We start from the raw sequence: 25,637 nt of genomic DNA on the forward strand, positions 1-25,637 counted from the left end.
TCATTAACACCCACTTGCCAGCCTGAAGAGAGGAGCCCTTGCCCCCCCCCCCATTTGATCTCCTGATTATAGTGAAGAGAGCCGATATTATCTATGCACTGGCCTCACTGTAAAATCTCAAGTTACACGACTCTTCTATTTCTCGTCAAAAGTAGAGGCGCTTTTCTTTCTTTTTCTTTTTTTTAAATTTTATTTATACTTTTCAAAGACAGTGGCACCTTGGTTCTCAAACTTAACCCATTCCGGAAGTCCGATCCAAAAGCAAAGCGTTCCAAAACCAAGGCACGCTTTCCCATAGAAAGCGATGCAAAACGGATCAATCCGTTCCAGACTTTTGAAAACAACCCCTAAGACAGCAGTTTAACATGAATTTTACTAACTGACGAGACCGCTGATCCATAAAATGAAATCGATAAACAATGTACTGCAGTCACACAGTCAATCAATCAGTAGCTTAAACGGGTTCCACACAGTCACAAAAAAAAAAGCAAGCCACAAAAACAAAAAACGCAAAATAAATAGCAAAAACAGACAGGCCTCAGTGTAACACTCAAAACAGAAGTGTGGCACTCAAATCGGAAGCGTAACACTCAAAACGGAGCACGTTTGACTTCTGAAAAAAGTTCGCAGATTGGAACACCTGCTTCTGGGTTTGTAGTGTTTGGGTTCCAAGTTGTTTGAGAACCAATGCATCACTGTATATACATTTCACTGATTTTACATTCATTTTGACATTTTAAAACTTGACTTCCTTCCCCCTTTCTGCGGTTCCTTAAATTTATTTTCACTATCTTCTGCACATCCAAATTAACTTGACCTGCTCATTTATTTATTTATCTTCTTTATATATATATTTATACTCTTATATAGCTGCAGGTTATTACAATAATCCTGCCAGTGTTTTTTATCTGCTTACAATTTATCCGTAAATATTCAATAAACCATTTCCATTCTTTTATAAAAAGTTTGTTATCTGGATTTCTTCTTCTTCCAGTAAGTTTCGCCATTTCTGCATATTCCATAACTTTTCGTATCCATTCTCTCTTTGCTGGGGCTTCTTCTTTCTATTTTGGGGCATGTAACATTCTTGTCGCTGTAGTCGCATACATAAATTTCTATATAATTTAGGTAGTTCTATCCCTATAATTCCCATACTGTGGTATGTGGTTTTCATACTTCTAGCACAATCTGTGTTGTCCTAGCTGTTTTGTCCCTCTTTTATTAACCTGGTTTTTTTGGGGGGGGGGGGTTACTTCTTTTAATGACTTTTCTACCTAGTCTGATATTTAATAGGGAGAAAATTCCTTCTGTATCCCTGCATGACCTAGAATGGCTTCTGTACAGGCTGTTTCTTCATACTGGATTCCCTTTTTAGCCAGCAGCAAGAAGCAAAAATGCACATCTGCTGAATATCAGAGGGTGCCTTTGGAAACTTCAGCCCATCCTAGAATGTGCATGTGATTACAAGCCTACTGTTTCTAATTGTCTTAAAAGGTCAAACCCACAATTTTCTTATGAACCAACATTTCTACTTTTGCTTTTTGTGAGCCTTTTAAAAAATATGTGCAGAGATTGCTCCATCTCCATATACAGTGGTGCCTCGACTTACGAATATAATCCATTCCAAAGGCACCTTCGTAGGTTGAAAAATTCGTAAGTCGAAAAGCGCCATTGGAAACGCGATTTCCCGACGACGAGTGGAAGTCGATCTGAATATGAATTTATATAAAATAAATAAAAGTCATTAACATTAAGAGAGTTTATGTGATTTAAATATATGATTTTGATATTTGTTAGTATATTTTATGCAAAAAGAGGTATGTATGATTTGTTTTGCTTATATATTTTATTGTTTAAAAATTATTGTTTGCATGCATTTTAACTGTATGATTTTGTTTGAAATTTCAATAGAGATTAATAAAATTAATAATAATAAAAAGGAAACACAATTTCCCATAGGGATGCATTGGAAACGGAGAAATTTGTAAGTTGAAGCAACCCCATCTAAAAATTTGCAAGTCGAAAAAACCCTATCTAAAACCGCCACGGTTTCCGTTCGGATGTCGAGTAATTTGCCCCATTCGTAAGTCGAAAAATTTGGTTGTCGAGTCGTTCGTAAGTCGAGGTACCACTGTAACTTGTTGGTTAGATATCCTGCCATGCTCCCATTTCAGTATGCTTCCTCGTAATGTGTGTTATAGTTGTCAAATTGCACAGGCTTCTATATTGTTTGCAGGCCCTGAGTCTTCTACATCTGACACCCTTTGCCACCTATAATTGCGGAGTGAAAATAAGGGACTTAGAAGTTTCTAGAAATCATGTTCAGCATGACAGTGATCAAATCTTTGCTTAATCTGGCTTTGCCTTGGCTGTTTTTTTCAGGCTTCTGAAGAGCCCACTAAAGGAATGGTCACCCTTGCTGTGGTTTCGCAGTATTTATTTGAAGAAAATCACAACTCTCCTCAGCTGCAGGCTTTAGCTGAAAGATTTCCCAACTGGACTTTTACCTCAGGCTGGGTCTCCACCTATGATCAATTTATCTTTTAATCCGGAGATAACACAAAGGTAAATTGTTTCCCCTACATTGGATGCAGCTTTCGCTCATAAGGAGTTGGAAGAATGAGTATTTGTTGACGAAAAATACTGTGTAAAATACTTCTGCCACAAAGGTATTTCTATGGCAGCTTGAATACGTAAAAGGGGGCGAGGGGGAAGAGAAGGAAACCTCTGTGGTTTTTATGCAAAATATCACCTACTTGAAAGCTGCTTTTTAGGAAGTGGTTTTAGAGTTGCCGTCCTGGGCATCTTGCAATAAAAGGGGCTTTGCGCAAGCATTCCAAGCACAATGTTAAATCCTCCGCAGGCTTTAAACAACCCGAGTTCTGCCTTCCAGTAACATTTTGATTCGTTCTGTTCTTAATCAGCTAAAGTAAGGCTTTGGGTTGGAGACTTTTAAGACCGTACATCATGGAAGATAAAAGAAGCGCCAGTGATCGTTACAGTTCCAAAGTATTGATGCCCATCTATAATCAAAGCTCTTTAAATTCTTAACTGCAGAGACCTTGACGATTGCTAATTCTTGCCTGCTCTGATTTAATGGTTTTTCTTTATAAAAATTTCTTATGTCCCCTTTGAGGGCATTGCACTAGTGCTCGACTGCAGTGTCTTTGAGTAGAAGTTGGACCAACCCCAAAATGCGCTCACTTTTCTATGGGGAACAAGTGGAATGAAGGCCAGGCTCTATCGGATGCAAGCGCACAGTGCTATCGTCTCTTTGGACTTGGAAGCACTGAGCTACCCACTTTGGCCTTCTGTATGCATGTATGTATGTGTTGGGTTTTCATTCTTGGCAATACCAACTATTCAGTAGTTGCTAAAATTGTCAATGGTCAGTTCCCATTCTTTAGTTGCTTTCTTACAAGTTAGTAAAAAACTACACATTTCCACCGTGTTGTTAGAAGCTTGCAGGAAATCAAGTTGCACATGCTTAAAACGTGCTCCTTTAAAAGACGCTGGAATGAGGAACTCTGTTCAGAGATATTGATCATAGTATGCTCATCTGTAACTCCTTCCACTTAAGATTACCTTGCTCTACCCTGTTTCTATTGAACTTGATGGGACTTGCTTTTGAATAGGTACGTGTAGTATTAATGCTATTCATGTTTGGGATTTTGCTATTAATGACTCCAGCTTTCAAAGCCCAAATATTTTAGTGCATCGAGGGGAAGGAAACGTATTCCAAAAGGAAACATGTTGGGAAGAATTGCCTAGGAGGAGGCTGAGAACAGCCCGCCATAAATTAGAAGCCATTTGCAGGCGAAATAAGCAAAACATGAAGTGATATAAAAAGCAAATTGTTTCAGATACACAGTAATAACTTCAGACAGAAGGTTCAGGTCCCATCGAGCAGCTTTTTTGCAGGGGAGGTTTTCAGTCAGATCATAGAAAGTACTTCCAGTGACAACCAATATACCCCTTTCCCCCTCCTACCTCATTTGCTTCATTTGCATAGTGAAGGAAGGGGAAAAAATTTCATCAAAATGAGTAACATAGGCTGGAAAGTCTCTCTGCTGGAGATGTAAAGGGGCATATGCCAGAATGTTCAGAGAACTTAATTGTATAAAATACTACTCTATTCTCTAGAGCAGGCGTCCCCAAACTTGGCCCTCCAGCCGTTTTGGGACTACAATTCCCATACCTGACTGCTGGTCCTGTTAGCTAGGGACGATGGGAGTTGTAGCCCCAAAACATCTGGAGGGCTGAGTATGGGAAGAAAATAAGTACTGGGCAGAAAACCTTCATTTCCCAGTTAAGCTATAGTAGGAAGCTGTAAGGCTATGTTGCCCCTCTGAGCTCATCAAGACTCAGGTTTGTGATGCTGCTGCCAAGATGCCAAATAACAAAGCGTACAAACCGTGTTCCTGTAGCGGCTTTCACACAGGTGGGTTAGGAACAAAACCATATGCAAAGGCCAAGGTGAGAAGTAGCTTACTGCAATTCTACCGTGAAGTAAGTTCCATTTAAAGGAGTTCCCTCCAAGTAAAAATAATTAGATCAGGATGCTATCTGAAATCCCTAGTTCTTCAGCTTTACTGTCCCAAATTTTCTTCGATTTTTTCCATTCAGATGACTTCTCAACATTTCCATTTGCCTCATTTTTTTTAATGCCAGTAATCCTGAATTGCATTAATATTACCTTATTAATGTCTTGGAAAATGTTGCATAATTTTAATTTGAACGTTAAGGTCAATGCCAGCCTAGATGCCTGTGTGCCACTGAAACTAGCAGCTGTGTGCATTTCGCTCCCCCTTTGCTCTCTGTAGCCTCTTGTATAACTTGTTTGTGTCATGACATTGTGGGCTGCAATTTTCCTGTCTCCGTTCTAAATCACCCAATGGTGATTGGAAGGAAATTCAGAATTCCGTTGTATCGGAACACAAGGCGCGTTATACTCCCCGTTACAGAGGGGTGGGGAAGCTAAATATTGTGGGAAATGTTTAGTGGAATGCACCAGCTGGTCCTAAGTAAGAGCACTGCTTTGTACTTAGAACTCAAATATTTCAAGCAAAGCCCAACAAATTGCCTATATTATTACTGTCTTAATTGTTGTAGCTACAAACCTGCATTAACACGTTATATTAAAAAGTGCACAAACTCTTTGCACTAAAAACAACTGGTTTTGCATGTAGTATTTTCCATTCGTGTTTATCTGTCCCAAATCTCTTGCGGATCTTAAATGTACTGCATCTTAATGTACTGCTTTTGCAACATGCGTTTAAAATCTCAGTGCACCTTTTGCACATAGTCTGTTCTCCAATAAACTGAGATTGGAGAAAGTCAGAACTCACCAAGCTTCCCCCCCCCCCAACTGATTTACATTGTGCCTCAAAACTTACATAATGGTTTGAAAATGACTCTGCATGATGTAAATATGGAGTAATGAAAAATACCTACATGTCTCAGAGCATGCTTAGGAACATCAGGGCAAGTAATAACTATTTTGTTCCTTGAAAGAAATTTTTTGCCTAACTCAGGTTGTATATTTTATTAAGTAGCAGAATGAAATAGTGGGATGCCTTTTTTGTGAACTCCTGCCTTTTTTAAAAAAGTACTTAATTGTTCAGCACATGAATTCTCTTGTTGATCATTCTATCTTGTCTTCCCTTGTTCTAGCATTGCACTGAAATTCCCAGTATGGCATTCTTCAGCTTAAAAAGTTCTCAAGGATAAATTGAGTGTGTGTGTGTGAACAAAAATCCTGCAGTTATTGCTCCTTGCTTTGTCTAGCTAGCCTAACTGTGGGCCTGGTTTTTGTCATATACATTACAATAGAGCTGGCGAGTTGTTAAATGTGTGCTTGGGTGTACCACTTCAGACTGCATTTATGGAGCTCATTGGACTGTTGTGTCCAAAGAAACACCCCTCTTTGGAGAAGGTGCCTGCCAGGGAGATTAGCACAGCTGGAAAAAGGCAAAGCTAGTACCAATCTTCCACGCAAGAATCCTTCCTGTTCTTTAAAGGAAGCAATCTATCTATGAGCCCCTCACCTGCTGCCTAAAGCGGTGCATATATGCTTGCCAATTTGTCTTCCGTTTGAGAACCAGGCCCTGGTTACAGATGTTGGAAGAAACACACACGAGGCCAGAGAATGGAATGTATGTAAAAGATAACCAATGCTAAATAAATTGATTTTATGAAAAAGCTTTTGTTTTCTGGTCTAATCTGTTTAGGTGCTTCTGTAGCTAGAGTCAAGGATGGGTATAGCCAGTAGATTCGTTCTTAGATTTTCTTCCCTGTTTCAGGGGCCATGGAAGGAGAAGGGGAAAGACTTCTAGCAGCATGACTTTGCTAAGACAGGCTAGTCTTGAGGTCAGTGGTCTGACCAGCAGGGAGCAAATAGAAACCTGGGCGAAGCATTGAGCAAAATTAAAGGTAAAACCCTGCAGGGGATGGGTTGGCGCAGGACTCACCAGCATGTTTCTTAATGCAAGAGAGGCTTTAGTGAGTGGACATTACATATTAAAAAAGCAGATTAAATATTTCTACCTGAAAACAACAACAGATGCTTATGCCCTTAATGTTACACAATGCAGCATGTCAAACTAACAAGAAGTATGGATTGCTACCTCATTTCCACCCTTCGTCATTTATTTGAAAGTTATTGCACATGTACCAGTACTAATGGCAAAAGTCTAAGCAACAGTAATAAAACTTATCTAGTTACATTTATCCATTAAAAGACAATTTGATCTTGTCCCCTGGAAAAATAGACAAAGTTATAATCTGCACTTCTACGCTCCTTCTGAAAGTTCAGAATACATTGCCAGCTCAGAATTCATACAGAGAAATGTATGAACAAACTGAGGTTGTGGCAGACAGCGATGCTTCTGCGTAATAAAATGGTTTTGGTCCATATTGGTATTCATTATACCCCCACATTATAAAAATAAGTGTTAGGTTTTGTATAAAAAGTAGAAGTGTTGCATTTCTTTTTCCTGTAACCCCAATTGCACAGTAGAAACCAACCAATGGCTAAGTTTTAATACTGTTACAGGTATTTAATATTATACATATTGGGGGCAGCAGACGGGGGGGGGGGAATAAGTACCTCAAAGCAACCATGAGCCTCTGCTGCAGCCAGCTTCTCTTAACATTGTTGTATGAAAGTTAAAATAAACATTTGCAATTAGTTACAAGTATATGCATTATAAAATATTTGCAAGGTGGTAGTTTAAGTATATACACTGTACATTGTCACTACCCAGCCTTAAGAGCAATAAGGTGGTTCTATTTACATAAAACTAGTCTTGAGAGAGAAAATGTACAAGTGAAATAAATAAGAACCTTCCGTTATTTGTTTAAAATCTGCTTAGGATACATCTGAATAGGTCCAGAAACAAAATGAAGTACCTAGCAACTGTTTTTACTGCCGTGGAAGAGTTTGGTGAAAGTCTGGGTCGCATCCTGATGGAAGTGCAACTATGCTTCAATTTTCCTGGAATTAAAGGTCAAAGCATGCAAGACAGAGAGGGCGACCCTTCACTGTAGTACAAGCACCAGAAGCATGAACAGAATATACAGGAATATTCACAAAACATACAATGTATTTTACAATTATTTAATATAAAAAGTTTAGTGATATCAAACAGCATAATCTATAAAACAGACAGAGCCTAGCTCCATCAAGCCATCGTTTCGGGCAATCAAGCTAAGCAGAACATACGAAGTTGTCATCCTAGTTAGCTTCATTGTTGATTTTTTAAAAAAGTTTGGGTTCAAAAACCAGGCAAGCTGAACATTAGACAAACACTCCTCTTAAATATTGTCTCGTTTTCCAGAGGGGACCAGTTTTATTTAGAACCTCCAAACATTAGGCTGCATTCTTCTTGCATCCCAAAGGAACTCAACTTGTGCACTGATATATATGTCCTTCTGCATGATCAGTTTTCCAAAACAACAGGAAAATATTTGAGGGCGAGAGGAGGGGGGCAGAAAAACCAAGATCTCCAAAATAAAATTATCTTGGTATGAAAACTACAAATAAGATATTCTTGCTTTCCACATAGCCAAGTTTATAGATGAAAGAGCCAAGAAGAGTGCTTACTGAGAAGCTTTCACAGATTCAAGAAGGTTCTCTAGTTAATGCATTTTAAAAAACAGCATTAAAAAAAGAAGAGTTTAACTGTTGAAGGCTTTGATTACTTCCCCACCCCCACCCCAAAAGCAATGTTCTTAAATGCCATTACTATGATGCTGTGCTCTTATTCATATGATCAGCCAAAAGTTTTCAGGCAGTGTTAGGACACAGTGCAGTCATAACTGCCTTCTGGGAGTGGGTCCTCCTCCTCCTCCTCTCCAATCATGTCCTCATCGTGCCGTGTCATGCTGCTACTGCCAGGGTCAGTTTGAGGACTGGCACTGTGGCCAGCTGAACTTCTGTTTTCTTCTGCCCTCGGGCTGGCTTGCTCTGCCGCTCTTGAGAGGTTTGCAGGCTGAAAGGCTTCCTGCTGCACTTGTTCCTCTGCTATCTCGCTCAGTTTCTGGAGCTGGGGCTTGAGGACGGTTAAAAATGGCTTGTACCCGAGGCTAAAGGACATAAAAGAGAAAAGCCATTCTAGTTAATTATCTCAAAACTCTTAGTTCAGGCTTTGACCTTCTCCTGGTCATTAAAGTTCAGAACTTGATGTACCTCGCAGTAAACATACTCAAAACATTTTGCTCATGAATTAATGGTTGTGCAAACACTTCTAATAGTAAAAGCCTGTATTTACCCATATGGTGTCCCAAGTTTCCCTTATTACCCCTGAAGGCGCTCCCACCATAGCCCAAGCCACTGTGATTCGAGATATACATGTATTATACCCTGCTTGTTCTTTGGATAGATACAACCTGTTCTCACACCACTGTTCAGTTTTTTATATCATGCCGTTTATATCATGCCTATTCTTGAGGTCGCTGAACAGTTCCTGGTTGAGACAGGTCCAACATTAAAAGAAATCATCCTATAATCACCAATGCTATGTTAAACTGCATGCGGATTTATCTGGCAGACAATGGGAGGTGATAAGGCTCATGAAACTTACCAGTCTGTAGAGGCCCATCTATCTACTGCCTGCAATCCCATCTTTATGTTCTGCAACATCTCTCCATCAACCTCTGAAGATTGCATTAGGCTAAAAACTTGACTGATGATTGAAGATTCCCGGAGAATAAGGCCTATAATAATGCACCAGTCCAGACATCCTGCTTCCATAAAAATATGAAGCAAATACCTACAGAAGAGCAAAAAGTTGAAGCAAACAAGGTAAGGCAAAATAAACTTTTTAACACCACTGCAAGACTGCTGTCCCCTTTAACCCCAGCCTGCTAAGATTGGCTTCAAGGAGACATAGAAAATACTCCTCACCCCTTTACTACAAATTCCAACCTAACTTACCGCAGCTGAACCTGTGATTTATGTGGTCCTTTACTGGCCAGTTCCAAGGAGATATGTTCCAGCTCGGATTGTGTTAAACTCAGTGTTGAGAAGTTCTCATCCACCATCGTCCAGTCTCCATCCACGATAGAGCTTGTTTCTGTCAGGTCTGTTGCTGAACCAATGCTACATTCATCACCTGTCGAAACACGTTCATTTTAATGCGGAACTTAGAAAATCAGTACTGATCGTGTCTGTGTAGCGAACCCAAGAGAATGAAAACCTTGAGATCTGTGGTTTCCAAACTGTTACAGGGAAGCCTTGGCTTTCCCTTCAATAAGATCAGTAATTAAGGGAACTTCTCTGAAATAAAGCTTGCCAACCACAGCTGATTTCCACCCATAATACGGAATAGGTTTTAAAAGTATGCTCAGAGTTCACACAGACTGTTAGTGAGGCCTATTCAATACCCCGAGTGAACATTCTACAATAAGCCCTGGAATTCTCCACAGCAGTCAAGCTCTAAACATTTCTAAGCCTAGATCCATTCATTAGCAGCGCTGTTTTTGCTTAATACATTCCCTTCTGTTCTTTAAGAATTCCAGAGAAAGACTAGAAAGCAGAAGGGAGCCATGAAATGTGGAAAGTATTCCCTGCTCCCCTTTCCCTCAAGAAAATGTGGAATCATAGAATCATAGAGTTGGAAGAGACCACAAGGGCCATCCAGTCCAACCCCCTGCCGAGCAGGAAACACCATCAAAGCATTCTTGACATATGGCTGTCAAGCCTCTGCTTCAAGACCTTCAAAGAAGGAGAATCCACCACACTCCTTGGTAGCAAATTCCACTGCCTAACAGCTCTTACTGTCAGGAAGTTCTTCCTAATGTTTAGGTGGAATCTTCTTTCTTGTACCGTAGTTTGAATCCATTCAAACTACAATGCATTCTCAAAGGAAGCCAACTGCGGGGATGAAGGAGTCACATACCTTTATTTAACAAAGGGGAGAGAAAGGCCTCCTGCATGTGAGGACCATGGGATGATGATGCATCCATCTCTCTTTGGGAGGAACCGATGGCACCGAGCCAGCTGTGACTTCGTGGCACATTTGGAATGCCACCGTCCACTTCCATGTTCAAAAAGCTGTCAGCAGACTGGGATTTTAAGAGTTGTTCACCTATTACTGGAAAAGAAAGCACATTAATAAACGATGGCTCCCGATAGGCAATGAACACGTGCCAAGATTTCATTCTTAATTGATACAGTAGGACTTTGAATCTGAGCCAGGTTACGTGTGTCGTGTGTGTGCACCAAAACAATTAAAATTGCCTATTGTAATTATTTAAGCGCAATGTAACTTGTATGCAAACCGATCTCTGAAACTCTCTCTACATACTGAGATCAACTTTTGATTTAACAAAAATACAACCTACTTGGAGATACAGAGGAATAAGGACGCTCTAGGCCAGGCACCCCCAAACTTCGGCCCTCCAGATGTTTTAGACTACAATTCCCACCATCCTTGACCGCTGGTCCTCTTAGCTAGCTAGGGATCATGGGAGTTGTAGGCCAAAACATCTGGAGGGCCGCAGTTTGGGGATGCCTGCTCTAGGCAACTGCACTTCTGCTCCTTCCAGATTTCGGTCAGGCCTAGAAGCTGCTTTTACTTCCTAGTTGTGGAAACACCCCCCCCCCACACACACACTGAGGATACCGTACCTGTCCTGTACTTTCCATTCTTGAGAGGAGAATTTATGGAGCAAACTGGAATAATTGGAAACGGCCAGAGAAAGTCATTGTGCAGTTTCTTCAAAGCTGTTACAAAATCCTCTACACGGGCAGCTCTGGTGCGTTCCTTACACAACCAGCCTATCAGCTCAAAGCCCAGCTGGGCAGCAAAGCAACCAAGGTCCTTAAGCCTGATTTCTTCTAGGAGGCGCCGGGCGTGTCGCCATAACATCATATCAATGTACATATTCTCGGCACAGTCGCTGTCTTTACTCCACCTATGGAGAGAATATCAGGACACATGACTAAAACCCAGTTAATTTAAGATTAGTTTCCACAGTACTTCTTTGCTGATCTATGCCATGTCTTCCAAGGACCATGTTGGACTATTATTCTTATGGTGAGAATAGGATACTGGACCATGAGCTTGATCCAACATGGTCTTCTTAGTTTCTTAAGAGACCAGGAAGAGGCCTTGTACATTCCCTTCTACCATAATGAGGATTATAGCCTCTGGTATCACATTACCTTTTGCCGGATGGACCAGAGGGCATGCTCAAGGTTTTCTGCAAGTTAAACTTGCCAGGAGGAAGGCTTTCTCCTGATTGGGACAAACTAATGCTGCGATTTCTGAAGAATTCAAAGCCGCCACTTGAACTTGGTTCCTACATGGAAAAAAGCATAAAGAAAAATATTATACAACAGCAGGGCAGGGCAGGACGGGAGGCATGGCCTGAGAGCTAAGAGAGGGGACACCATTTTTTTAAAAAAATCTGAATTTACAATATTTATTATCTCTTGATCAACAACTATGTAAGCCACATAAAGTTATTACTTCCTTATTTCATTTTAATGTAACTTGCCAATTTTGACAGAATATGGTTTGTTCTCTTATATAGCTGTAGACTGAACAGATGGTACCCTTCAGTGTCACATTCTTTCTGCTATTAAGTATATATTAAATTACTCCTTGATGTTACTTCAGTAACATATATGACAGATCTATCGTGTTCGTCTAACAAACCTGAGTTGTTGGTGTAGGAGGAGGTGTCTCTGACTCCCCAGAGCCAATGGCTTTCAGAAATCTGATCATGTGACGACAGAGATCCCACTTTCCCTGCTCCAAGGCGGTATTGAATAGCAAAGTTGCATGCTGCCTACTAACTGCTGGAACTTCCATGTTCTAGAGACAACACAAAACACTTTTAGATGGGAGCCACTGATGTGAGAGTTCATATACTATTTCTCTTACAAGGTTCAAGAAATAGATCCTGTGGAATAAATCTTTTTTTTTTAAATGAGGATTGTGGATGGAAATGCACTTTGGACCATATGTTTTCCATTCACTGTGCAAATCTAATTTTACAAGGACAGGAAGAAACACCAGGGACAAAATAATTGCCACACACAGGAAGAACAATGATATAGCTTAAGTGCCTTACTTGTAGTTTTAGAAATCATTTAATGTGTCAACACGAAGAGAAGTTACTAATATTGCAGTTGTTGTAGAAAGTGTTATTGTGACCCAAATGTAATTGAAATTAATAAGATTTTGGAATAAAGAAATAAACAAACCATCAATTCTAGCAAGCGAGGGGGTCACCTAAATTATATAATTCAGTATTTGAATGATTGGTATTAGTAATGGAATTATAAATTGGTATTGTTATAATGAGGCTATTACTGGATTGTAATTGAAAACTAATAAAAATTATTACCAGGGAATCTAAACCACCACAGCACCATTTAAACACTCCCAGGCCTATCACAGAAGAGTCAGTAGGATGGCCTGGAGGCAACTACTGTAAGGTTCAATAGCTCCACATGGGAACTTGCATAGTTGAAGAATGCATGGGAGTCATTAATCATGTTTGTTCCCTTAAAAAAAATACCACTCGTGTCACAATCCTCCCCCTCCCACCTCAGAAATTTTTGTTTCAGTTGGTTCTGTAGAATTCAACTCTAGTCCTACTCGTGATTAGACCCTCTGAAGTGGGCATGACTTACTTCCATTCATTGCAATGGGTCTGTACTCTGAATAGAACTTAGATGGATATAACGCATACAACAACAATAAATAAAATGGCCCATCGCTTTTGTGCAGCATGCTCGCAGCAACTCCCTTTGGAATAAAACGAGTGAATGCAGTTACCTGTAGAATAATAAGGTAAGAAGCAGCCGTGTCTAAGTCCTGGGCCATCAAACACTCTTCAAACAAGTCTTTCGGGTTCCCAACAGCAGCAAAGAGATAATTCCACAGGGCATATTCTGTCTTCCTAGCACAATGAACAACTGTCTGCAGGAAGAGGGGGAACTCTGTGATGAATTTAGCCACAGTGGGAAGCAGAGGGTCGGGAATGGGATCCCGCGAGGTAGCTTCTTCTTCCAGCACTTCGTGCAGCATCAGTTCGAGCACGTGAGGAAAGTACGGTAACGAGGCGCAGGAGTGAGCCAGAAGCAAGGCTTGTTCGCCCAGGTTCCTCACCAAAAGCTGGCGTAAAATGTGATGGAGGTAGATCTGAGATGTTCTCTCGACAATACAGAAAGGGAAGAGAACCTCTAAATGTTCTGCGGCGCTGCTGTGAGTGTACAAACAGTCATAGAGCACAGTGTCATTGACAGCACCAAGAACCAAGGCATCTTCAAACAGGACGGCCAAGGGGTATATGTTAATATGGAAAGGCAACATGATCCGTCTTGAAAGAAAGGAATGCGGTTTGCGGTGGTCCCTGGGAAACAAAGGAAGCCAGACTTTCATACCTGAGCCACCGCAGCTGAGCCACAGAGCCTCCAGTAAGTGTCGTTTCTGTTTGTTAGAACGGCATGTAGTCCAAACATTTTCAACAGACTGGGCAAGAACAACTGGAGCACAAAATGGCAGCTAAAAACAAAAGCACAATTCCTTTAAAAACTACTTTCTTTTACCTTTTCATACAAGTTTATTCTAAAAGTCTGCTGTGAGCCATTCCTTTCCCATCCTCATTTTCTATCTCATAATGAATATGTTGCAAATGTTAGATTACTAGTTCACCCAGATCTCTCCTCAACTAAACAGTTTTCACATTTCTCTTGTTACCCCTTAATGGTATTATTTTATTTTTAAAAAGCAAGCAACAGCACAGTTCTAACTTGGAAAGGTAGCATTCTCTATTATTCACCTTGTTAATCTTCAATAGTAACGTAACATGGCTATAAACATACAGAGGTGAAAACACAGTTTGGTAAAGTACTACAAAACTAATGTCTAATTTGCTAGGAATTCCACAGTCTCATTTTAGTCCCCTTCTTTCCTCCATTGGCGAAGAGACCAGTGTGTTTCACACAATTATTTATGTTTTGCGACAAAGGAATGTGTGACTGTGTATACATTAATCAGAGTCAGTCTCCCTAAGTAGCTGTGGTAGGCAGGCATGTGCTATTAAAAAAAAATGAAACAGTTTACAGTGAGAATTTGCGCACAAAGCAATTTTTAAAGATGGTTTGGAAATCAAGTACATACAGAAGTTGGAGCTATCCATTCACAGAGAGACAGGTGGTTTAACTAGACGGTTCATGCTGTGTTATAAACTACTACCATACTACACATTCACAATGCATATTCTTTATACTGTTTTAGAGAAAGATATTCTTGTAGGTTAACTCACAAGTTTCCTTTGGTTGGGATTACTCTCCTTCTCTCTTATCTGTGGACCAGATCGATCCCTTTGCACCATAATTAACTGTCCTGCTAAGTTTAACATGATGCTCTCTGCTTCACAGGCCTTAAGAAAGATAAAGCTCTATTACTTCCTTCACCTCTACAGAATCTATCGCTTTTATCCTGAAATGTGAATGGGTTAAAGCCACAATAATAATAAAAGCATCTTAATGTAGACTTGTTTATTCATCCTCATCCAGTCCCCCACTGATCACAGACATGAAGGACCTCACTGGCTCACCTGGATTAGATGAAAAGTGAAAACAGAGCTGGGTGTCATCAGCCCCTGGGTGATACCTATCCCTGTTAGGCCCTCTGACAATCTCTTCCCGTGGTTTTGTGGGGGGGGGACCTTTTTGGCCCAGTGGGCCAGGTCCTTATTTGTTCCCACCCCATGGGCTACTCTGACGTTACACCATCAAGTGCAACACCATCAAATGGGTTCTGCCCACCTGTCAAAGTTCCTTGCGCAAGTGCCCCCCAAGTGCCAAAAGCCAGCTGGAGAAGTGCAGTGCAAGGGGCTCTGCCATTGCTATTCTAGTCTAATTGAAGGGGCCAAACATTAGCTCCCCAAATCGGAAGAAACAAGGTTTGTTTTTCTCTCTTTTCAGATGGCTATTGGCGACTTCCTAACTGGCCTTTGATTCTGTGGGGAACTCGACTGCACAGCCAAATTCCACGTCAAAGCAGGTTTTCTAGCCCAGCACTTGGCATTTGGGAAGCGCTGAACACACGCCGTGCCTCCCTAACGGTTCAATGTTTTAAAGATTAAAAGCAGCCATTCAAACTGGGCCCAGGAATTCACTGGGTAAGCAGTGAAACTGGTACAGAAACAGTGTAATAAGCTCTGATAATCCAGCTATAACAAGCAAGATTCCAAGTTATCTCCAAAAGCAGCTCTGCTTAGGTCTCATGGATGTAACTGGTACCTGCCTTTTGCTATGCAGGTACACAACTAGTGTACCAACCTGAGCTGGCAACACACTCCTGGCTGCCATCACCACTCATGCTTCCATAAGCAGAGCTGAGTCCAGAAGAACTCCCAAACTGCTAACATAGCCTTCAGGGAGGGCTGTGTCGGATTCTACCCAGAAGTGGTTGCACTTCACCCCCCAGATCAAGCCATTTCCCTACCTACAGCACTTAAATACCCCTTGGCAGATTTAGTGAGTGGTAGGCTTTAACTAGGTAGGTGCTGAAACTTTGCTTAAAGGTCATGAAACCACATGCTGTAATAAATAAAATTCAAGCACCTCTCTGGAGAGTTTGTTTAGTTTCAAACAGTGTCTTAAGCATCGTACTAAGAGTTGTCTCTCTGATGAAACAGCCTTTCAACCTGTCACAGTTTACACAGCAGGATTAGTGTATATTTTCTCTGCAGTCCTGTACATACCTGCTGTGGCATTTTCAAGCTGATGCCGGTCTCTGTTCTCACGGATGTTAAAGTAACAGACACAACAAGGAAAGGGTGAGGGATATATCGTGACATAGAAACCTCCTGAAGAACCTGAATACTGGTAGTAGGATTGGGACTGAAAGGCAAAGGCAAAAATGGTGACAACGCTCCTAACCGTACAGAATAATAATTTTTGCCATCAGTTGAACTTAAAGATCAGGGTAGGGAACAGAGGGCCACCTTCCACCAGGGGCAACCTTCCAAGAGCCACGTTGCTTGTGGTGGATGGACCTGGAAGCAACAGTGGGTGAGGCCAGAGACTACCTCTGCACAGTCGGAGACATCCCACCTGTGCAAAAGTCTGAGGTTTATGTGTTTGCTCCCCCTTCATCCAGGTAAGAGGGATTATTACAGTTCAAGGACATGTTCCAACTAGGCAAAGGCACTTCCGTAGGGCATGGAGCAGGGTCAATGAGGGTTGCAGGCTGGGGATAGGTGTGTGGGATCTGGGGGAAAGAGTCCCGAAAGCCACATTTGGCCTCCAGGCCTGAGGTTCCCTATCCCTGTTGTAGAGATCCTCCAATATCTTAATTCATCCCTTTGTTAATCTACAGCAGGCGTGTCCAACAGGTAGACTGGATGTCTGTGGTATATCACTGGTAGACTGCTGGCTCACCCCAAAGAAGTTCAACAAGCTTTGTTCCCCTAAAAAAGCTCAACAACCAACAACTTTTACCCGGATCCCCAAAAAACAGGGCTTTCCTTCCTTAAAAAAAAGCTCAACAACTTTAACCAAAAAAAGGGGGTAGATCACTGCCAGTTTTTAACTCTGCGAGTAGATCGCAGTCTCTTGGGAGTTGGCCACCCCTGATCTACAGATAACAAAAAAGGCTCCTAAAATTAACAATGCTATAAATATTTTAGGTAGCTGTTCCCTACGGGCAGGATTCAACTAAGCAGTTGTGTGCATGGAATGAGATCTACTGGACTTTCCCCCTGCTAACACCCCCTAAATCTGCTCTGGAGGTTTCAGAAAAACCCCAGGACAGATTTCATGAGAGGAGTAGGCAAGAAACCCCATTGTGTGAGCAGGCCGTGAATTCCACCCTGGGTATTATTCAAGCAGCAAAAAAAATTGGCTCAAGGTCACCCCAATGAGCCTCGTGGCTTAATTATCACTCTAACCACAACTCCACAATAGGCTATAAACTTCGCAACTACCCAAAATTTTAGCTCAGCATGTGAATTTTCTTGGTGCTAATGCTAAGGGGAAATGAGACGTCACGTTTAAAGTTTGCTTCCCCGGGATCTGGTCCTCGAGGGAGTCGCACAGGTGAATGGGGCATTACGACAGAAACAGACACAAATATTCTTTGTCTCAGTGCTAACTACAGTATACATCTGAGCTTGTAAAAAGCTGCCTGCTTTTCAAGATGTTCCAGGAAGGGTACTAAATTTTAACCCGCCCACTCCTCTCCTTCTCTTACACACAAACTAAAAGCAACAATGGGGGGGGGGGAGTTATAAATAACTGTTTTCATAATATACTTACCCATTAGGTTTTCTTTTAATACTATAAAGGCAAATAGAACAGTCTGCTCTAAACAAAATTACTATGTCCCGAAAGACACTGAGTAATAATGTCTCTGCCTGCACTTTGGTGATATGGGCAAAAGCGTTGTCCAGATTGGCTGTTCGCAAATACACCCTTAGCTGAAAAATAGAAAAAAAGCACCCCACTATTATGAATTGTATGATAATGAGTCTAAATAGAACATGAATTTACGAATACTCAAGACCCACCCGCAAGAGAAATTTGTTAAGCAGTCTGCTGTTGCTCTACAGGTTCATCAACAGAATCCATGGCCTCGTTATTATGAATTGGCATTTCAGGGTGTGTGTGACTGCAAATGTCCCCCTAAGCACCCATTACTTATCCCCACCGCCATTCTTCTACTATTAGTGGTGGGGCAGGCCAGGTAAGGGGCACATGGCACAGGTAACTCACGAGTACAAACTTTCAGTACAAACTTGAGAACCATGAAGTTAAACAGAAATGTTTCTATAGAGAAGTAAAAAATAATGTTATTTTCAGGATTTAGTTTTCAGAGCTTAGGTGAATTCTACTGGTAGATGTAATGAAACCATCCTTCCCTGACAGTAGCATTGAGCACAACAACTAGCAAATTGTCAATTAAAAAACCCCATTGCTTACCTCTTCTTGGCGGTCACTTAAGTTATAACATGCAATAACAACAAAATCATTCCACCAGGCTAAGCCACCAGTCACAGTCATGTTTTGTTCCTTAAAGTTAAAAAAAAGCAAGCATTAAACGTTTTTTAAAAACAACAACTTTCATTCCCCCAGTTTATCCATAAATACTAAATACATTTGTAAACTTTATCATTGCAACAGGAACATAATTTGTAAACTATGAAGCAATAAAAATCAGGTTCACAAAGGCTCAGCCAAGCACTTTACTGTTTCAGCATCCTACATACTGCTGTTGTTCAGTGTGGACATGGCTCACATAAAAAAAAAGAGTAGTAGCAACATGTACAGAATAAAATGTCTTGTGCTTAATCAGACTTTTTGTCCATTTGGCCTAGTGTTGTTTACTCTGACAGGCAGCAGCTCTCCAGGGTCTCTTTCGCATCAACAGATATAAGATCCTTCTGAGTGCAGATGCTGCAGGTTGAACCTGAGGCCTTTAGCGTACATAGTATGAACTCTACCAATGACCAGGCAGCATTCCACTCCATCCACAGTATGTGGAATGTGTGATGTGCTGCCTGGTTAAGAGTCAAACCAGGTGTGTTCATCTGGCTTGAAAGTCCTGGTGCGGAATTAACAGAACGCAGAAAAACAGGGAGCAAACACCTCCCCCTCCTTTTGTGATTGCATCCTGCTGCTCTCAGCAGTTTTATTCCTGCCAGCTCATTTCTGGTATCAAAACTGGGCTGGGGAGGAGCAGCTTAAAGCAGAAGAATATTGCAAGCAAGGCGGCGGCGGGGGGGGGGGGGGAGAGAGTTTTACTTCTGCTTTTCCTATGCACTCCACTTAGTATGCAAAGTTAAACCTCTATATCCCTGCTTTATAGACAAAAGAGACAAGACTGGTTTTGGTAAACATGTGCACATTTGCTTTGGCCCTCAGTGGAGAGGTGATCACCCTTTGCCTTCCTTGGTCATCTCTGGATCTCTCTTCCAAACTGAACTCCATCAGAACTGTCTGCTGATTTAAGGTTACAGCAAGAGCAAGTTGCAAGACATTTTGGCCCTATCAACTGCCCGCATCTTCTTTTTGCATCACATATTATTAGCGAGAAGTCTAAAACTGCGCAATCTATTCTGTCAGCGAGAATGCTGACAGCTCCCCTCTTTGCTAGATAAAAACACCACCACCATTGCAACAGGCAATTTAGGAAAGCATTTTTCTAACAGTCACATTTCTTCATTCCTTCACATATATATATAAAACACTACTCACCTGGGTAATGTTTCCAAACAGTTTCCATTTTTTGGAAAGCAAAGAATAATGTGCAAAACCAAACTTCCCAACTACAGCTACATTCTGCCCCATCTTATCAATAGCTGAAAACTGTTCACAGGAAAGAAGGAAAGAAATAAAACTTTGTTAGAGCCTTAATAGGAACAGTGATACACTGGTTCACTACTTGCCTTCTTTACCCCCACCTCTGTAATGACAGCCAATGTACCATAAAGTTCCTCATGCTATATCATCCCTTTAAAATTTAATCTTTGCATTTATATATAATCCAAAGTTGCAAAATAAATATTTTAAAACAACTCACCCTTATAGGCCAATTGATTTCTAAGTAAGTATTGTGTATCTTAAAAAGAGAAGAAGGAAAAAGAATTAACAATCATAATAAAAAATTGCTACCATTTAGCATGCTTTTCTTTCAGGTATTCCCAGTTTTCACTTTGTAAAATCCTACATGGCTCAAATGCAAAACTTATTTCCAATTTGCTTTGGAAACAATGGCCACATGGCGGTACAATTCAAGAGCAAGGCAAGACAATTTATACGTACAAGATAAGTAGTTTATTTTTCTACCGATGCCATAAAATCATTTTTAATTAGGAAGGTACTGTGCAAGTAAGACTTATCATTGACAGGATTCTTTGTTCTGAAAGAACAATAGATACCACTGGATAGGACGTTGGATTTTGATATACAAGACTCAGGCTCAAATTCCAACACAGCTAAGCAGCTCATGTTTTCATCTTGGAAAGTCATTAGTTTTCACCTGATCCTCTCCTACTGCACTGCAACAAGCATATAATAAATAAATGACGAGACGAAGAAAACAGTAACAACGCCAACAAGGCACCTTACCTGTACAACATGCCAATGTCTATGCCCTAATAAAGTGCTTAAACCCTGAGAATCTAAGCTCCCATCTGAAAAATGGCCTCTTTCTCTGACAGCTTTATGTTCAGAGTGTGTTGCAGAATTTCTAGGATTCTGAGCTTGTATTGCATCGCCACAGTTCAAGTACAAGCGATCTTCTCCCTGAAGGAGGACCTGCTCCTGGTTGCTCTATAAATATAGGAATAAATACTTTAAGTTAGCAAACAATGAACAGTAAGAGAAATCAATAAAATTTCAATGAAAATGGATTAAGTTACTAAAGAAAATTGTTTTAAAATGGAATCACTTTCATTTTTGAAAGGCTTTAGTTGGAGAGTGCCTCTTGCATAGTAGTATTATGAGGGGATAGTAGTAGTATTAAGGAAAACTTTTGTTCTGTAATCGAAACGAGAATAAACTTGGCCAAAAATGCACGAAAAGTTACTTAGAAGTATAATACATTAACAAGAAGATTTATGCATACTTACTATGCAAGGGTTAACTGTGAGTGCACTCTTGATGAACTGAAACTGTAAGATACCAAAATCCTGGGATTCATTTTTGCCCTCTCTCTCCATCCCAGAGCTATTTGCATCAATCACCCATAGATGATAGCCTTCTGCTCCCCAACTCTGAAAGAGAGAAATGAAAACGATCAATTGTTTAAAACTGCTGGAATAAAATAATGGAGGGGGAAACATTTTGTAGCAATTTCTATGCAATAACCCAGGGGTCTATTTTAAGGCTGTCCAAAAATATGGGCTTGTTGCCTCCCTCCTCCTTCTCCACGATCCCTTTCTTCTGCTGGTCCTTACGCTTTCCCATTTGTCACTGTCTGGTCTCCTCCCGACCCCTCCAATGGCCTAGATGTGACACATACAAGCTTTCGTCATGGCAGCAGAAATGGCAGATGAGACTACTGCACAAAAGTTAGCCCGCCAACCATATATGTAGCACTTGCCTTGCCCATCATGATCACACACTGGGACAGGCATAGGCAAACTCCAGGCCTCCAGATGTTTGGGACTACAATTCCCACCATCCCTGACCACTGGTCCTGTTAGCTAGGGATGATGGGAATTGTAGTCCCAAACATCTGGAGGGCTGGAGTTTGCCTATGCCTGCACTAGAAACTATATGACCATGTTCGCTGCTACTTTTGCTAGAGGAAATGCAAGGTGGTGCCAAGTGGGAAAACAGCTGAAAGATTCACCCAGACAGAAATAATTTTGGGCAAGCCTCAATGGACTTGAATGCAATTCCTTGATTAAACTGGGTGGCAAAAATAATCCTGAAAACTGCTAAACTGAAACAGCAAGAAAAAGTGCTAGTCAAATACAATGGGTTAAATCTAGGTAGGTTTATAGGGGATGTGCTTGAAATGAAATTTGACCATGCCACATGCATGTGACACAGATACAGTATATGCTCAAACAGTGCTTACCATAGAGCTGATCTTCAGAGGGTCTTTTTTGGTACCATCAGACCGATTACTTAGAATAAAAACAAAACAGATTCAAATGAGGCTTTTTAAAGTGTTTATACGGCATGCATGTTAACAAGAAGGGATTTTTTTTCCTGTACCCAGATATATTAAACAGAAGGAAAGGCCCTGTCTTTGGGAAAGTTGTTGTTGTTCAGTCGTTTAGTCGTGTCCGACTCTTCGTGACCCCATGGACCAGAGCATGCCAGGCACTCCTGTCTTTGGGAAAGTACATACCTCCTATTCTATTTTCAGAATATCAAAAATTTCCCTCTCCCAATTCTAGTGATCCTTAGCAAATGACAAATGTTTTCTCTGATATATAGGTGGGAAACACCTGATCATTTTCAGAAGCTCCAATCAGTCAAAAAGGAGGAGCTGATGAGGTTACAAATTGACAAATTAAGTGAGATGAGGGGTGGCAGAAGGGATAGACACATGAGATGTAGGAAAAGAATCTATGGGAAATGTAGTGTGATTTAGAAATAATAAGCTTTTGTGGCCTGAGACAAAGTCTGATTCCAAAACGTTAATAATATTTTTAAGTGTCTGATTGTTCTGATAAAAGCAAATGCAGCCCAACATAGTATAATGAGCATTTTACCGGTCTATTCAAAAAACTATTTTAAATGGTTTGTTGCACGACTAGAAACAACACTACTGCGGTCATGGAAGTGTTGCACAAAATATAGAACAATGCACAATAAATAAAATGCTGAACGGGAGATGCGTCGGGCCATTTTGCTAAGCTTCCTCAGTTACAACATTATTTAAAAGATACTTACGCAAAGTCTCCTCCTAGAGTACAGATCAGCTGGGCACCAAATACACTCCATAAGGAGAGGCCTCCACATTCCCAAGTCACCATAACAACACAACTATCGGGAGACCATCTGATCAGTTTAACAGCTCCGGTTTTGTTCCAAATGTCTATTGAAAAGCAGAAAAATCCACAATGTAAAAAAAAAAAAAACTCATGAAAAAACTATGCACTTGCTCTTTAACCATTTTAAAGGAGAACACTATTTATTGTAAATTATTGATACTCAAAAGGCACAATCCAGTCAAATCAGGTGCAGCTACATATACCGGTAGAGAGCTCCATCTTCCTCACAATCCCTAACAGTATGAGGACTCAGAAGATGAGTGGCAGATGCATGCCTTTCATATTCCCGTTCTTACAGGATACGCACAGGCTCTTAGCTTTTTGGATCCCTGCCACAATTCCTTTCACGTTAGTAAGCCAATCTTGCAACCAGAAATTTACAGCTGTCGCCCAGGCACAAGAGACAGCGAAATGAGACTTTCAACTTTACATGACACACTTGATCTAAACAGACTGGCGCTAGGTAGCTGCACCGTGCGTATTTTAAATACCAAAACACAAATTCTATATGTGCCTATGCTGTATAAATAGTAGAAGGAAATGAGGTCAGAAGCAGAACTACTAATCTACTAATCTAGAACTGGGAGATTCTATAGAATTCTATGGCAAGATTGTAAGTGTCAATATTTTAAGGCAAAGACCAATGTTCCACTGGTTTTCAACAGCAAAGTAGATTTTTAACAAGGAGTAATTCAGAAGTGATTGGAATATAGAAAGCATAGTTAAAGTTAAGCATGGGTTAAAAATTACTGGTAACCCATACTTAAATATAGTGCTGCCTTTAGGAAAGCACTTATTGCCACTTGCCATCATTTGCCAAATGACTGACTTGCTACATTGAATCAGAATGGGCTATATCAGGGATAGCCAAACTTGGTCCTCCAGCTGTTTGGGGACTACAATTCCCATCATCCCTGACCCCTGGTCCCGTTAGCTAGGGATGATGGGAGTTGTAGTCCCAAAACAACTGGAGGGCCACGTTTGGCCAACACTGGGCTATATTAAAAAACAAAAACAAAAAAGTTTAACATTCCGTATCCATCTTGTAACGATCAGACTTACCAGGATATTGTTTTGGTGTTAACTCGAGTTTATGAGACAGCTGCATGGCCCCCGTAGAATGATCAATTGTATAAACTTGCACTGAACCACTGGAAAAGAGCAGTTTTTCAGTATTTAGAAATCTGTATTTTCAATGGAAAATACATTTTCCAGGAAAGTAAGTATTTTAAAATAAATCCATTGTGTTAGTTTGTGCGCAGCATTAGACTATAAACAGACTGTAAACTATGTTTGGGAGTCAACTCAGTTGAACTCTGTGACTAAACTGCAATAAGCAAATACAAAAGAAAGCAGTAGCACTTTAAAACTGATACACCCCAAGAGCCAGAATTAAACAAAACAATTCTATAAAACAGTTAACTCAAAAGCTCAATGGAAAAGAAAAGCCTTGAGAACCTCCATGGCCTCTCAAGACGGAGTTGGTGAATAGATTAGGAGGAGAGAATTACTATGCAGTTTTGCTCCACTAATCAGGTCTAGAGGCAATGAAAGATATTTTAAGGCTGTGTACTAAGTATATTTATTTTGGGTTTCTCAATATTTATAAATCAAGTGAAACCCCGTGTAACAATAGTCGACCTTCGCATTCCAAAATCCTGTTTATTTTTCAGGGAAGTGTTTATGTCTGCCTGTTGTTACCAGCTCATTCACTAAGCATTTCTCACACTGCTTTGCCATTTCCATCGCCTTCAGTAGTATCTCTATATAATCCCCTCCCAAGCTACAAAAAGAAGTGCTAGTGTCACAACTGCGGAGCATCTTGTATCTTTAAAACACGGGTTCAAGAGGTTGGTAACACTAATAAGCAAAAGCACTAGGTCCAACTTGTGTATTTGACAACCTGGTAAACTAATTTCAGGTAGGTAGCCATGTTGGTCTGACACAGTCGAAATAAATTAAAAAATTGTCCAGTAGCGCCTTAGAGACCAACTAAGTTTGTTCTGGGTATAAGCTTTCGTGTGCATGCACACTTCTTCAGATATGAAGAAGAAGAAAAAGGTTTAGCCTAGCAGATTAGCAAGCTGGCAATATCTGAAGACGAGTGCATGCACACGAAAGCTTATACCCAGAACAAACTTAGTTGGTCTCTAAGGCGCTACTGGACAATTTTTTAATGTTTGTTAAGAGATCTTTAAGGGACGCGGGTGGCGCCATGGTCTAAACCACAGAGCCTAGAGCTTGCCGATCGGAAGGTCAGCAGTTCGAATCCCCGCAACAGGGTGAGCTCCCATTGCTCAGTTCCTGCTCCTGCCAACCTAGCCAGTTCAAAAGCACATCAAAGTGCAAGTTCCCGCTCTGGCGGGAAGGTAAACGGCATTTCCGTGCGCTGCTCTGATTCGCCAAAAGCGGCTTAGTCATGTTGGCCACGACTGGGAAACTGTACGCCAGCTCCCTCAGCCAATAAAATGAGGTGAGCACCGCAACCCCAAAGTCGTCCGCGACTGGACCTAACGGTCAGGGGTCCTTTACCTTTTAAAGAGATGTTTATGCTTATGCTATACTCACAATGCTTTTAAAACATGTCTCATAACTCTGCATTCTATTCTACCCTTTTTAAAAATTAAGTAAAGTTGTGTTTAACCCATATGGTTTTG

General features: G+C 40.8%; 2 protein-coding genes across 5 annotated transcripts in view; one reads left to right on the forward strand and one right to left on the reverse strand.

Annotated features, from left to right (window-relative positions):
- ERMP1 (endoplasmic reticulum metallopeptidase 1) overlaps positions 1-15,585 on the forward strand; it is a 53,696-nt gene extending 38,111 nt beyond the window's left edge. The window contains exons 15-16 of one of the 3 annotated variants that reach the window (XM_060268853.2): positions 2,383-2,565; positions 15,449-15,585. In XM_060268853.2, coding sequence (XP_060124836.1) covers positions 2,383-2,547 — 165 coding nt within the window. In that variant the 3' untranslated portion in view covers positions 2,548-2,565; positions 15,449-15,585. Of the gene's footprint in view, positions 1-2,382; positions 6,202-7,373; positions 7,508-15,448 lie in introns of those variants that run through there. The other 2 variants (XM_088659067.1, XM_088659066.1) reach the window with 2 other exon arrangements.
- Positions 6,631-25,637, reverse strand: part of RIC1 (RIC1 partner of RAB6A GEF complex) — a 50,839-nt gene continuing 31,832 nt past the window's right edge. For both annotated transcript variants that reach the window (XM_060268849.2, XM_035140482.3), the window contains exons 8-26: positions 24,043-24,131; positions 22,880-23,024; positions 22,056-22,104; positions 21,100-21,243; positions 20,597-20,800; positions 20,049-20,087; positions 19,724-19,834; positions 18,449-18,538; positions 17,786-17,946; positions 16,231-16,369; positions 14,785-14,901; positions 13,293-14,021; positions 12,165-12,323; positions 11,669-11,805; positions 11,132-11,418; positions 10,401-10,595; positions 9,437-9,614; positions 9,084-9,272; positions 6,631-8,586 (exon numbers count right to left, since the gene is read on the reverse strand). In XM_060268849.2, coding sequence (XP_060124832.1) covers positions 8,298-8,586; positions 9,084-9,272; positions 9,437-9,614; positions 10,401-10,595; positions 11,132-11,418; positions 11,669-11,805; positions 12,165-12,323; positions 13,293-14,021; positions 14,785-14,901; positions 16,231-16,369; positions 17,786-17,946; positions 18,449-18,538; positions 19,724-19,834; positions 20,049-20,087; positions 20,597-20,800; positions 21,100-21,243; positions 22,056-22,104; positions 22,880-23,024; positions 24,043-24,131 — 3,451 coding nt within the window. In that variant the 3' untranslated portion in view covers positions 6,631-8,297. The remainder of the gene's footprint in view (positions 8,587-9,083; positions 9,273-9,436; positions 9,615-10,400; positions 10,596-11,131; positions 11,419-11,668; positions 11,806-12,164; positions 12,324-13,292; positions 14,022-14,784; positions 14,902-16,230; positions 16,370-17,785; positions 17,947-18,448; positions 18,539-19,723; positions 19,835-20,048; positions 20,088-20,596; positions 20,801-21,099; positions 21,244-22,055; positions 22,105-22,879; positions 23,025-24,042; positions 24,132-25,637) is intronic.

This window comes from Zootoca vivipara, chromosome 15 (genome assembly GCF_965207765.1).
Source record: "Zootoca vivipara chromosome 15, rZooViv2.hap1.1, whole genome shotgun sequence".
NCBI lineage: Eukaryota > Metazoa > Chordata > Lepidosauria > Squamata > Lacertidae > Zootoca > Zootoca vivipara.